Source organism: Mandrillus leucophaeus, unplaced genomic scaffold (genome assembly GCF_000951045.1).
Source record: "Mandrillus leucophaeus isolate KB7577 unplaced genomic scaffold, Mleu.le_1.0 Scaffold250, whole genome shotgun sequence".
In the NCBI taxonomy this organism is placed as follows: Eukaryota; Metazoa; Chordata; class Mammalia; order Primates; family Cercopithecidae; genus Mandrillus; species Mandrillus leucophaeus.
This window is the reverse complement of record NW_012102588.1, coordinates 1865079-1880264: the sequence shown is the minus strand read 5'-3', so window position 1 is coordinate 1880264 and position 15186 is coordinate 1865079. Positions and strand designations below refer to the sequence as shown.

General features: G+C 37.4%; 1 protein-coding gene across 3 annotated transcripts in view; it reads left to right on the top strand.

Annotated features, from left to right (window-relative positions):
- UBR5 (ubiquitin protein ligase E3 component n-recognin 5) overlaps nt 1-15186 on the top strand; it is a 154963-nt gene that overhangs the window by 38769 nt on the left and 101008 nt on the right. For all 3 annotated transcript variants that reach the window (XM_011983491.1, XM_011983490.1, XM_011983492.1), the window contains exons 2-5: nt 11939-11983; nt 12369-12450; nt 12907-12983; nt 13377-13496. In XM_011983491.1, coding sequence (XP_011838881.1) covers nt 11939-11983; nt 12369-12450; nt 12907-12983; nt 13377-13496 — 324 coding nt within the window. The remainder of the gene's footprint in view (nt 1-11938; nt 11984-12368; nt 12451-12906; nt 12984-13376; nt 13497-15186) is intronic.

The window sequence follows — 15186 nt, the reverse complement described above, 5'->3', positions numbered from 1 at the left end:
TTCTATAGAGAAATCAGATTTCATTACAGGTATTATTTCAGTTTACAGTTCTTTCTCAAAGACTGAATAACTTACCAAATAGCAGTGTTTATAGTGTGAAGTACATCAGCTATCTCATTAGACATTTTATTTGTATGGAGAGTTAAGTTTGGGTTTGTGGTAATTTGAATACATTATCCCCATTTGGGAGATGCTTTAAGGAATGAAGTCACAGGTATTCAGAATGTGGATGGTCTACGGTGAAGAAAGCCTAGCATATTCTCTTGAAATTTTGGTCGGATGCTACACTTTTTTGATCAGGAGCTCTGAAGAAGTCTTTTGGTCCTATCTGCTAGCGTAGTTTGATTCTTGCATGTATGTATATATAGTCTTACTGTTAAGCAAATGAAATCAGATAAGACAGAAGGACTTATGAAATCATTAAGAATAATTAGTGTATAAAAGCCGTATCCTGAATCTTTTCATACCAAATTTCTTCTTGTTTGGCATGTGTATACTTTCCCCTTTCCTGTTTTGAATGGAGCTGAAAATAACATGATTGATTTTGCTTTAAAGAAACATGACTCATTTTGTGTGTGTGTGTGTGTGTGTGTGTTCAGCATTTTGTTTTTCAGAGATGTGTTTATCTTTCAAATGGCCCTGGTAGTTTGGGATTTTGGTCTTGTTTTCACCTAATTAGGGAAAGTGTTGTTTGTGATACAATATAAGAATTTCTAATCAGAGTATTTTTCAGGTTAGAGGAAGAAATTAGTTGTAGGTATAAATTTTTACAAAGTTTAGCCAATGAAATGACCATGAATAATGTAATTTTTCTCTAGTTTGCAGAGCATTTTTCTCTGCAAACTAGAGAAACATCATTTTCTCAGTTTAATAGAAATCTTTTTGACAGTTTCAACTAAAAGTGATACTAAGGGGAATAGTTAGAAGTAGTTCACATTAAAAACGCTTATATCCCTTTATGAAGTTACAATATTTATGTAGAAACTTCATTTTCTTCTTTGAATGCATCTTGAAGGTGAATGTTATTTAGGATAATGTGAATGCATTATATATAAACTGGCATTTATCATCTCCATAAGCATTAATAAAAGTGTAAGTCCTCCTTACAAACTGTGATTGAAGAAGCCAACAGATGGAACTTGCCGCACAAAAACCACCTTTTGTTTTGTCTTTCTGTGTTTTGTTTTGTCTTTCAATTTGGGGTCATTTAACCCAAGAGTAAAGTCAGTCAGATGTTTGCTACTTGGCACAGATTTATTTGGGTAGGCAGTAAGTGAGAAAAGTGATACTACTGTTTTAGAAATTGTTGAGCCAAATTTAAAGAAATAAAATGTGGTTAAGGCTTGTGACTGAGCAAAGGTTAACAAGGATCAATGTGCAAGCTGAAATCTGAATTATAAGACTGTGATCAGATTGCTTTTCGCCAAAGAAATAACTTTGTAGTAATTCTTTAATTCTTACGTGTCAAACCCGGATGCCTATAGTTGCTAAGCTCTGTGTCCAGGCTGGAGTGCAGTGTGGCGATCATAGCTCACTTTTACCTCAAACTCCCGGACTCAAGAGATCCTTCTGCTCAGCCTCCTGAGTTGCTAGGATTACAGGCATGAGCCATCATACTCAGCTGCTACACCATTTTATAATCTGAACAGATTCAGAGGCCGGGCGCAGTGGCTCACACCTGTGATCCCAGCACTTTGGGAGGACGAGCCGGATAGATCATGAGGTCAGGAGTTGGAGACCAGCCTAGCCAACAAGGTGAAACCCCGTCTCTACTAAAAATACAAAAATTAGCCAGGCATGGTGGTGGGTGCATGTAATCCCAGCTACTCAGGAGGCTGAGGCAGGAGAATCGCTTGAACCCGGGAGGCAGAGGTTGCAGTGAGCTGAGATCGTGCCACTGCACTCCAGCCTGGGCGACAGAGCGAGACTCTGTGACTCTGTCTTAAAAAAAAAAAACAACAACAACAACAACACACACACACACACACACACACACACACGGAATCAGGCATAGGCAATGTATTCAAAGTACAGGATTACACCAACAGATTTTTTATAACTGTATGAAAAATTCATTGATAGGGTTTCAGATTTAACATTGTAATTAGTTTTTGAGAAACTATGACTTGCCGAGTTTTGATGTAGTATCAAAGAATATCGAATGCTGGTCATGGTGGAATGCATCCATAGTCTCAGCTACTGGGGAGACTGAGGTGGGAGGATCACTTGAGTCTAGGAGTTTGAGGCCTGAGCAACATAGTGAGACCTTGTCTTTTTTTTTTTTTTTTTTTTTAAGAGAAAAGGATATCCGTAATTTAATGTGGAGAAATGAGAACTCTCATATACTGTTGGTGGGAATGTAAGTTAGTACAGCCATTATGGAAAACAGCATGGAGGATCCTCAAAAAACTAAAAAATAGAACCACCATATGATCCAACAATCCTACTGCTGGGTATATGTCCAAAAGAATTGAAATCAGTATATTTAAGAGATGTTTATCACAGCACTAGTCACAGTAGCCAAGATAGAGAATCAACTTAAGTGTCCCCTCAGCAGATGATTGGATTTTTAAAATGTAGTGTATATATACAGTGGGATACTGTTTAGCCATAAAAAATAATGAAATCTTGTCATTTGCAACAACATGGATGAGCCAGGAAGACATTATATTAAGTGAAATAAGCCAGGCACAGGAAGACAGAAACTGCATGTTCTCATTCATATATGGGAGCGAAAAAAAGTTGATCTCATAGTGGTGTATAGTAGAACGAATGGTGTTTACTAAAGACTAGGAAAGGTAGTGGGGAAGGTAGGATGAAGACAGATTGGTTAACGGGTACAAAAATACAGTTAAGAAGGAATAAGTTCTAGTGTTCAGTAGCACGGTGTGGTGACTATAGTTATCAATAATTTGTTGTATATTTCAAAATAGCTTGAGGAGAAGATTTGGAATGTTCTTAGCACAAATGATAAATGTTTGAGGTGAAATCCCAATTATGCTGATTTGATTATTACACATTGTATACATGTATACACGTATACACGTTGTGTACATGTACACGTTGTATGCATGCACCCCATAAATTTATCTATCGGTTGAAAAGAATATCCCTGGGAGGTCAAGGTGGGTGGATCACCTGAGGTCAGGAGTTTGTTTGAGACCAGCCTGGCCAACATGGCGAAACTCCATCTCTAAAAAATTAGCCAGGTGTGGTGGTGTGTGCTTGTAATACCAGCCACTTAGAAGGCTGAGGCAGGAGAATTGATAGAACCCAGGAGGGGTAGGCTGCGGTGAGCTGATACTGCAGCATTGCACTCCAGCCTGGGCGACAGAGGGAGACTAAAAAGAATATCCATAATTTGAGAAGCATTTAAAAGGCATATAAGTAGGAGGTTATTTTGGTTGGCATTTGTGGCTGTTTTAGTAAGAAGAATGAACTATTATTCATTTTCCCCCCAATGTCGATTTAATATTGGTCACTTTAATGGCACTGTCATTTAGAGTATGGCAGTTCTCAGAGTGTGGTCTGTGAACCTCCAAGATTCTTACGGGACTCTGAGGTCAAAACTGTCTTTATAATAAAACGGAGGCTTTTTCACCATTTTGACATCTGTGCTGTGGTTTAAAAGCAGTGGTGGCTAAAATACTGGCTTTTTGGCAGAAATCAAAACAGTGGCACCAAACTGGACAACTAGTTGTCATTGTATTCTTTGCTTTTCTTGTACTTGTAGGGGAAAAAGCCAGTTTCACTTCAAAATATCCTTGATGAAACAGAAGTTATTAACTTTATTAAATCTTTACCTTTGAGCATAAGATCGTTTTAAAAGCACTTTGGCATTTGTTTGAGTTGCACACTGAACAAGCCCCTTTTTTCATGGAAACAATTTTTATTTGAGACTGACTGACAAATAATGGTTATTCAGACTTGGATATTTAATAGACATTTTCTTGAAAATGAGTAAGCAAGCCTGTTACCTTGAGGAAAACCACGAAGGTCTTTGTTTATAGTGATAAATTTGAGCTTTCAAGCAAATTTTAGAATTTTGGGAAACTTGTACCCATCGCTGTGAGTTTGACACTGTAGATTGACAGTAACATTAGCAAATGTGATTTTTGAGTATCTGTGTCAGTCAGTAAATCAGTGTTTTCCAAATGACCAGTGTATGCTGGTCCAAATGACAAAATCATGCTCGAGTTATTCAAAGTTCATTAATAGGTTTCAGATTTCCACATTGCTCTCAACCTTTAAGAAATCATTTGCGGAGTTTTGGTATAATCTCAAAGAAATAATGCCTGTGGTTATCTGGAAAGGATATTAAAATATACCTCACTTTTCTCTAACTTTTCTATCAAGGGCCAGGTTTTTTTCATATACTTCATATACCAAAACAATATACTGTGATAGATAAAGGCAGAAGCAGATCAGAGAATCTAATTTATATGAAGCCTGATAATAAAGAGGTTTGCAAAAATGTGAAAGAACTCTGCCTGTCAAATATTTTTGGGAACATTTTTTACAGGAAGGTAATTTATGTCAATATGTAATTAGTTTATTTTTTAAATATTCAGAAATTTTATTGGTTAGCTTTAGTGTTATCAACAGATGTAACCCACATAAACAAAAGATTTTTGGGGTCCTCGATAGTTTTTAAGAGTATAAGGTGGTCCTGAGATTTAACAAGTTTGAGAATCAAACCTTATAAGAGGTGAAGAAAGGAAGCTGCTGAGGAAACTGTGTTAAAGAATATTATATGCATTTTCCACCACAACCAAAGGTTCTGATTTACTTTCAGAGAAAACCCTCTTAGGCTGGGCATGATGGCTGACACCAGTAATAGCAGGGCTTCGGCAGCCCAAGGCAGATAGGATCATTTGAAGCCAGGAGTTTGAGACCAGCCTGTGCAACATAGCAAGACACTTCCGCCCTATGCCCACCCACCCCACTCTTGTCTCTACAAAAAATAAAAATTAGCCTGGTGTGGTGACATGCGCTTGTAATCCCAGCTACTCAGGAGGCTGAGGCAGGAGGATCTCTTGAACCCAGGAGTTTGAGGCTGCAGTGAGCTATGCTTACACCACTGCACCACCACTCTGTCTGGGTGACAGAGCAGGACTGTGTTCCTTGAGGAAAAAAAAAAACCAAAAACAGAAACCCTCCTATAAGAGCTAGAAAGAAATGAACATATATGGTCTTCGCTTTCTTGAAGCCTAAATTCTTTTGTTCCTGGTAACATTTTTAGTTCCTGTGTGGCCATCACAAGAGTCTTACTCATTGGTTCCTCATTGTTAAACTCTTAAGTCTCCTGTGGTCAACTGTGAGATGAGAAAAATTAAGGACCAAATGGGGAGTTTTAAATATAGCTAAATTTATATTTATTTATTCTAAGATTATGGCCTTCCTACATTTTTTGATGTGAAAACATAGTGATTTTTTTTCTGTGTGTGTTGTCAAAATAATTATATTGCATCTCTCATTTTCCTACCCTCACTTCACATTTACTGTTCCATGAAATCCTAGAGTTGGAGTGCCGAAGATCAGGGTTAAATTCAGATACAAGCATTGAAAAATGGATTTTTAAAAATGTGTCTGAAAATCGAGTGTCTAATTCAACTTTCAGGCATATAACGAGCAAGTTTTTCATACACAGATGAAGAGACTCCTTCCTCACTGGTTGGTGCTTTTTGCTTGGGCTGAGGCAAACAGAAGGCTAGTGTGACTCTTTATGGTAGCCCCAGCCCCAGTGGAGTGTATATATTTGTGTGAGATTGTAATTCATCTGGGGGAAAGGATACTTCTAAGGCTATAGGAATAATCCTTCCTGGCTGTTTGCCATTCCCAACCTCATTAGGTAGCTCCTAATGTTTGTTGTAATACAGAGTGCATAGGGGGAAAGGCATTGCTCCCTTCACCCAGAAACAAATCCATGATGCAACATGAGCTGAAGACTCAGTTGGTATAGGAGGTCTTATAACAAAGATCTCCTTTGGGCTCCCCTATGAACTTGCCTTAGGTGGTTCGCCATTGGCTTCCTCCAGGACTGTGTGGAAAGGGATTTGGGGTTGGGATACCCTTTGCATTGAATAAACTAGCCCAGGATGTCAGTTTGCTGGGGGTGGGGCTGGAGTGGGGATGTGCCTTCTAGATGTTGGCACCAGTAAATGATCATCAGAAAGGGTCCAAAGTTTATGTAGCCTTTTCCCCCAGGTATAGTGGCTGGCAGGTGGGACCACCCCACGTGATAGTGTGAAATTTATTGATATCAGTGATAACATGAAACAGTTGGCATGAGAAGAAGCGTTTAAGAAGTGGCAGTGTTTATGGTATGGTGCAAAAGTTGCGTAAAAGAACTGTGTAAAAATTGAGGACTGACTGCCTCTATACTTAAGAAAGTGCATGATATATTTAACTGTGGACCATGTTCTGTGGTTAGAGATACGTTGTCTTGTTAGAGAGGTGCTCGTCTCTACCATATATGTAGTACACAGTAGTTGCTCCAAAACAAAAAAAAGTGTAGGCAAGATCACCACTCCAAGACGTAGGCTTTTAGATTTAGACAGTTTGCCATTGGAGAAATGCCAGAAATATTCTTACAGTATTTCTTTTTCTACCAGAATATAGCTGGTCACAGATTTTTTAAGTGTACTGCATTTTTGTTTTGGCAATACCTGCTTTCTCTGACATGGATGACAAGAGGTGGATTTTAAGACTTTTTCTGCAGGAGTCTGTGATTTCGTGTTTTAGGTAACCTTCACTGACTGTATCTATTGGTTCTTTGCATGAATTATTAAGCCCTTTACTTCAAAATAAAATTATACAGGTATGTAAAAGTTTTATTCCATGAGTGGATATCCAGAGTTGGGGTGGAGTGGGGTCACTTTAAAGGCAGTTTCCTAATGTGATTGTTAGGAAGTGATTAGTGTTTTTTTTTCCTTCCATGGTAAGTGATCTTTTAAGAGTTATATGGGCAACTATCTTAAATCTGTATATTCACACTGTTCACATGTTTAATTTGAGACGGAAGACCTGGAGAGTTAGTTTTGTTGAGATTAAGATCAGGAACATTTTCTACCTCTGAAATGACTTATGTACCAGTAATGTACTTTTTTCATTGTTGGAACTGTATCCATAAAAGCAGAGGGGTAAGGAAAGACTTGGCAAGTTGTATTCTGTCTTAGCTTAGAGTCTGTGAAGACAGTTCAGATAGAAACACAAATGACTGGGTATGAGAGAATTCGTAGACTTCTGTAGGAAGGAAATTACTAGGAAAGGTTCATGGAGGAGGTGGCATTTGATCTGGGTGGGAAATAAGTGGAATGAGACTGGAGGAAATGCACTGGTGGCAGATGATGCCACCTTTGCCATTGAGGTGATTGCTGAGAGTCACGAAACATGAGTGGATGTACCTTGTTTAACAGTTCCAGGTATATGGAAACCATCACCTTGTAGAGAATGTGATGTCAGAAATATCCTTCTGTCTTTGAGAATTGAAGCCTTTGAAGGATTTAACTATACCCTTTTTTTTTTTTTGGCTTTAGAAATTCAGCAAGAAAGGATCCGTCAGGGTTAGTCCAGTTTAGGGGTATTTGAACATGCAGATATATGACAGAGGTAGGCAGAGAATTATGAAACTGAAGAACCTGCACTTAGTGCTGTTGCCAGTTGAGGATCAGTGAAAAGATAAATAACCTTTGAAATTGTAATGTTAAATTTGGGGAGAATGAGCTTGAACTTATAGGGGATTTCAAGTATAGCAATGAAATATGTTAGCTTCTACCAAGTACCGTTACACTGTTTTCCTGTCTCTGTTAATTAACATCAATTTGCTGTTACCTTACTTTGTTACTTTAAAGAAAAATTTCAGCTTCTAGATCTGTAAAATGATCTATACATTTAAAGAAATGAAATAGTTTATTTAATCAGAATATAGAATAAACGTAGAGAATAGAAGTGTAGAGTACTAAGGATTGTCAGAAGCTTTTTGCTAACTTATTCATTGTGTGTTACAACCACCTCACCAAAGTTCACCTGTCGGTCCTTGAATGAGATTAAATGCTATTATGAGGTTATTTTCTTTGTTTTTGTTATTTTATTATTATTATTATTATTCTTTTTGAGATGGAGTCTTGCTCTGTCACCCAGGCTGGAGTGCAATGGCACGATCTCGGCTCACTGATCCTGGCTCTCTGCCTCCCGGGTTCAAGTGATTCTCCTGCCTTAGCCTCCTGGGTAGCTGGGACTATAGGCATGCAGCACCGTGCCCAGCTAATTTTTGTATTTTTAGTAGAAACGAGGCTTTGCCATATTGGTCAGGCTGGTCTTGAACTCCTGACCTCAGGTGATCCGCCCATCTCGGCCTCCCAAAGTGCTGGGATTATAGGCATGAGCCACTGTGCCTGGCCAATGAGGTTATTTTCTAATATTATGCTGTACTCTTAAAATTGTTTTTCATCATAACCACATGTAAAAATTTATTCTGAAATGGAATTTGGTGAGCTTCAGTGTGAGTTTCTTTTTGTTTTAAAGAGAGAGTAAACTTTTGTTAATATTGCCTATGTAGTATTGCCTATTGTAAACATTGTATGAAGATCCTTTAAAGTAGGCGAATCTCTATTATATAGAGTAATTAGCAAACTAAAAAAACTTCATTTTTTTTTTTTTGGCTAAAGGAAAGGAACAGCATGGATAAGTTAGCAAATTTAAACGAATGTTATCACAGGCCTGCAGTGATTCTGTGATTTGCCTGTCTACTGAGGACTCTATAATGTAAAAGATAAATAAATACTTCTTAAATATAGCTTACTTTTTTTGGCGGTGAAGATTTATTTGTTACTGTTATCTGGATTCATGTAAACTAATTTGTAGGGCCCAGTTTAGTCATGATAACTGTCTTGAGATTTGAAAGGATGATATATTTTATGTAAATCTATGGACTGAATTTAAGAGTTTTTAAAAATTTGATATTTGGGGAAGCATTCTAAATGTCTGTATAAAATCATTTGAAAGTTTCAAATGGGTACGATAAAAATTGAATATTTCTTTGTAAACATTACAGATATATCTTCCATTGATACACTTGATTTTCATATATTCATAAGCATTTCAGGACTGAGGCTGGGCACTGTGGCCCATGCCTGTAATCCCAGCACTTTGGGAGGCCAAGACGAGTGGATCCGTTGAGCCCAGGAGTACAGCCTGGGCAACATGCTAAAATACTATCTCTGCAAAAAATAGAAAAATTAGCTACAGGCTGTAGTTCCATTTACTCAGGAAGCTGAGGCAGGAAGCTAGATTGAGCCTGGGAGGATGAGGTTGTAGTGAGCCATGATTGCACCACTGTACTCCAGCCTGGGTGACAGAGTGAGACCCAGTCTCAAAAGAGACAAAAAAACAGAATTTCAGGAATAAGAATTTTCAGAACCAGAGATGACTAAAAGAGTTCTTTCTCACATAAATGAGAACTTGAGACCTAGTGGACTTTTAGTGAGTCCAGGTAGTAGTAGATGAGCTGGGAGTAAACCCCAGATTTCTTGCTGTTCGGTGGCATTGTTTCCCATACAAATTGATGTGCATTTCAGACATGTATTTCAGATGTGGTTAGGGGTCTCACCAGGACTTTTAAGATTAGAAAATTTAATTGATAGCAGTAACCATTTGTGCTGTCTCTCCCGATAGCCTGAAATTAGAGTTCTTGAGCTCAAATATCTTTTAGCATTCTGATATCCTCAAAGCTTATTTTAGTTTTACAAATAATTGCCTGGAATATTTGGAGCCATGGAAACAACATTTAATTCTTATTCTGAGGCATTGTCCAGTTTTGAAAAAGGCCTTGACAATTTTTTTTCTCTACCAATACTATATATTTTGGGAAAGCTCTGGAGGCACTTTTGAGCTACTAACAAAGGAATGGAAATGAATGAGTTTAGTTGCATGCCAGTGAACAGGTTATCTTCTGAAAGTGTCACTAGTGTGATTACTCATAGTAAATGTGGACCCAGGAAAGTGAGAACTCCTTCTGCTTCTTAAGGTCTTCTAAAGGCTGCTGTTACTTTCCAGAGCAAACCCACCGTTGTTTATCTTCTCCCTATTTTCTAGTCAGCCTTCTCTCAGAGCTCATGGGTTCCACAGTACATTACTCTTAAGGTGTTTTATCTTGGAACACAGAAGTGTGCTTTGTAAATGGGCAAACTGGAATTCTTTGAAAAAGCTTAACTTTCTTGAACCAATGAAAACATGTTTTGTTAATCGCAGTAAATGCAAAACTGGGCTACAAAAATGAAAATGTATTTTATTGGGGGCCAAATCACACATGATCAGATACTGTTCTTTAGGAGTGAGAATAAGGTCACCAGTAAGTATCTACTTCTTCACAGAGAAATAAAATATGGCCGCATTTGAAAGTCACTTTAGGCTGGGCGTGGTGGCTCATGCGTGTAATCTCAGTGCTTTGGGAGGCCGAGTTGGGTGGATCTATTGCAGTCAGGAGTTTGAGACCAGCCTGGCCAAAATGACGAAACCGCATCTGTACTAAAATACAAAAATTAGCCGGTGTGGTTGCAGGTGCCTGTAATTCCAGCTTACTCGGGAGGCTGAGGCATGAGAATCGCTTGAACCCAGGAAATGGAGGTTGCAATGAGCGGAGATCACACCACTGCACTCCAGCCTGGGCAACAGAGCGAGACTCAAAAAAAAAAAGAAAGTTACTTTAGATACTGAATGCAATTCAATATGAGACAGTTACTATGCACCTTTGAAAGACGCTCTTCACTAGGAGGATAGAACTCACAGGATAAAGTTAAAGAACAGCTGACTCCTAATTGAATCTCTTACTGAAATAATTAGGTTATTTTCCTATAGATTATATATGCTTTGTGGCAATTTTTAAGTCCTAAACTGGCTTTAATGTCATTTATTTTTGGAGTATGTATAACATTTTTATCTGTTAGTACAAATGATTGAAATTTGATTTTATTCATTTTTGTCACTCTTTAGAGAGCAGAATTCGTGGACTTTTCTATTGATTTAATGTTCTAATTTTTCCCATTGCTTTCTACAATTCTCAGCTTTTACAAGGATTATTTCTGAAAAAAGTTTTAAAAGATCAGATCAGGCAGTGTTTTTATTTTTTTGATAATAGAATTGAACTCTTAAAATCTACATTTGATTATATCTTTACATTGTAAAATGACTTCCTTAGGTTGACAAAGTACCTAGTTTAGTTTAGCTATTATAGTGTTTTATATTCAAGACTGTTTTCTTAAGAGAAACAATAAAATCATAACAGAAAATACAAGTTAATATCTCTTTGTTATGTAGCCCTTTGAGATTTTTCTAAATCTGTTCAATACTGTTTTAAATGCTATTAGAAATGGGAGGTGTTGTCCTTACTTTATATAGATAAGGACATTGATGCTCTGGTTTGTTCAGTATTGTGTTATAAGACCGTTCAAGAACTTGAGATGATGCATTAAGTCAATTAGGCTTTCTATTTTCATTTCATGATATCCATGTGCACTCAAGAATCTCTTGGCATGGATAACACAGTTTTTGTTTTGTTTTTTTTAAACAAATGAGCCTTTGGTTGGGCATTGGTTCAGGTACCAACAACTTTATGCTACCTTTTCTATAAACTCTAGAAGCTTCAGTTTTCTCACCTGGGATTAATGAGAAAATGGGATTAATACGATTATCATTGTTACTGAGGTTGCAAATGGGGTGGTGAGGGAAGGAAATTGCAGAGTCTGCTTGTGATCTTTTTGGGACAAAAATGAAAGAATATGAAAAACATTCTAGAATATGAAAAACATTCTTACCATAGCAATTGTTTTGTGTGCTACTATTGGAAATTACCAAAATAATAGTACAAGTACCTGTCAGAATTATTTGTTTACAAAAGATCTGTCCATGTGATTTGTTAATGTTTTGTTTTGTTTTAAAGGTTACGGGAAGTTTCTGAGAAGCTGAACAAATATAATTTAAACAGGTAAGAGTTTTAAAATATTTAAATCTTCTGACAAAGAACAATTTTTCTTTATTAAGAAAAAACTCATATTTAGGCAGCAGCCTGATATGATTAAGATTAATGTGATTGTTAGACTTTAAGAATCTTTTAATCTATCAGCTTTTTATGAGTTGGGCTTATTTGAATTATAAATTACATTCATGCTTTTTTTTTTTTTAATCTGGCATACAGGGAGATATAAATGATTATGGAGATATTTTTAAATTATTGCTTTAAAGTAAATATTAGTTTAAAAAGCAGGTATTGCCAACTTTTTTTTTCTAATTGATTTTAAGAATAAACCCTATGACGTATTTACCATTTAAAAAATAATTTTACTTACTTTTTCTTTTTTTTAATCTCTCAGCCACCCCCCTTTGAATGTATTGGAACAGGCTACTATTAAACAGTGTGTGGTGGGACCAAATCATGCTGCCTTTCTTCTTGAGGTAAATTATTCACTCTCAGAGAAATGAAAAATAAACAGTTAAAATAGAATTGTGCATCATTGTATTTCTTCCTTTATAACAGGAAAATAGCAGTTACTTGAAAGAGTTATCTTGAAGATCTCCCAGTTCTCTTTCCTCCTCTGGCCCAGAGAAAGCTTACATGATTTGCCAGAGTGTAAAACTAATTAGTAACAGAATGGGGGAGGCTCCTAAATCCGGTCATTTTCTTAGTTTGAATTGTGTCAGATTGAGATGTTGTAAATTATTTTCTGCTGGTTTCTTGACAGTGTATGTATGTCATATTTCCCCATCTCAGGTGTGAGCACCTTTTGGAAGGGAGCTTATTTATTGTCTTCTGAATTGACTGACAGTGATGGACACAGAATCTATTGAGTAAATTCAAATTTTAATACATATTTTTACTTGGAGAATTTTTTCTGTTTTCTTTGCTTTTAGGATGGTAGAGTTTGCAGGATTGGTTTTTCAGTACAGCCAGACAGATTGGAATTGGGTAAACCTGATAATAATGATGGGTAAGATATTATGTCCTTTCTATTTAATATGTATTTAGCTCTTAGGTATTATATTAAACCTGTGTTTTGATTTTGGTAACCCTCAACTTAAAGCATCACAGAAAATTATATGCTTTTAAAACAGTGAAACTATTACTTTCTAGTTTAATTTTAATTTTTATGCAAGCAGTGATTCACAGCCAAAGTAGTAACATTAAAAGTAGCAGAGTAGCTGATTATCACTTAACAGAAGCAGCTATCAGAAGATTGATAGTACATGTGTAGTAGGTATCAAGTCACATCTACTCTTTAACTGAAATGATTTTATAGATCATTTCCAAATTAAGCAATGCAATTTGAAATAACCGAGTTGTAATGTTGGTCTTCAAAAATTTACCTCTTGTTTTCCCCCAGGTCAAAGTTGAACAGCAACTCGGGGGCAGGGAGGACGTCAAGGCCTGGTAGGACAAGCGACTCCCCGTGGTTTCTCTCAGGTTCTGAGACTCTGGGCAGGCTGGCAGGCAACACCTTAGGGTAAGTTGTGGCCTGTTGAAGGCACCATCTTACTGATGGTCTGTATCATCTTCCTTTGAGTGCTCTCAGTCTGAATGATCATCTTCAACATTATATCTAGCAATGGAGTGAGAAAATTCTCCTGAACTCTGGGCAGGAGTTCATATTGCTCAGGGTGAGCCACCATGATAAAAATAACCCACACAGGCTAATTACAATTAATTTAGGCTCTTGATCTTTAAAAAATGTATATAATGTTTATATGTGTTTATAATATCATGCCATTTATTTCATTTAAAATTTTAAATGATTTTATCTTTGGTCCTCTCTTACAACTTATTCTTGGGTAAAAGAAAGTCTAATATTTATTTATTTTCGGCATCCAAATCTGGTAGTTCTTTCTGAATCAATTTAATGAAGTTTGTAAATGATGTAATTTAAACCTTACTTATTTTATTATTTTTATTTTTTTGTAGAGATAGGGTCTTGCTGTGTTGCCCAGGCTGGTCTTAAACTCCTGGCCTCAAGTGATTCTCCTGCTTTGGCCTCCTAGAGTTTTGGGATTACACATCTGAGCCATTACACTCAGCCACTTTTATCTAAAGTTTGTATACTGTTAAACTAAAGAAACCGGGCTAAAACTAAATACGGCCGGGCGCGGTGGCTCACGCCTGTAATTCCAGCACTTTAGGAGGCTGAGGCGGGCGGATCACAAGGTCCGGAGGTCGAGACCATCCTGGCTAACACGGTGAAATCCCATCTCTACTAAAGAATACAAAAAATTAGCCGGGCGTAGTGGAGAGCACCTATAGTCCCAGCCACTTGGGAGGCTGAAGCAGGAGAATGGCGTGAACCTGGGAGGCGCAGGTTGCAGTGAGCTGAGATCGCACCACTGCACTCCAGCCTGGGCGACAGAGCAAGACTCCGTCTCAAAAAAAAAAGAAAAGAAGCCATATACAAATTTCGAGCCAGATGCTTTTACTCATTTTATACCTTGATTGGTGTAACTGGCCAGATTTTCTGAAAGTAACCAGTTAATGATTAGATTATGCTACTTCAGTCAGCATGTGTGTTCAAAGACTGCTCACAGAAAACTAGAAGCAGTTTAACTAGTTTCAAAATATGATTAAATAGAGGAGGAAGTTTTTGGCTTTTTTTCCTCTAGACCACAAATTGGTAGGTAAAGTAAAAGTTAGATTTGAAAATTGGGATTGGCTACGGTGGTTTACACCTCTCAGCACGTTGGGAGGCCAAGGTGAGTGGATCTGTTGAGTCTCGGAGTTTAAGACCGGCCTGGGCAACATGGCAAAACGCCATTTCTACTACAAATACGAAAAAGTAGCTGCATGTGGTTGCGCATGCCTGTAGTCCTAGCTACCCAGGAGGCTGAGGTGGGAGGATCATCTGAGCCCAGGAAGTTGAGGCTGCAGTGAGCCGTGATAATGCCACTGTATACCATCCTGGGCAATGGAAATGAGAGACCCCTGTCTCAAAAACAAAAACAAAAAAGAAAAAAGGAGTTGAGGGGGAATGCCAAAATGATTACTTTCTTTGCGTTTGTGTTTTCATGCTGAACTAAATTTATTTTGGAATGTGAGGAAAGTTATTTAGTTGAGTACATCCTATAGCTCTTGTCTTTATTAAAATGTTATATGTGCTCTTTTAATGGTCCTAGGCACACAGTGTATGATAAAGAATTCTGAAAGTAGCA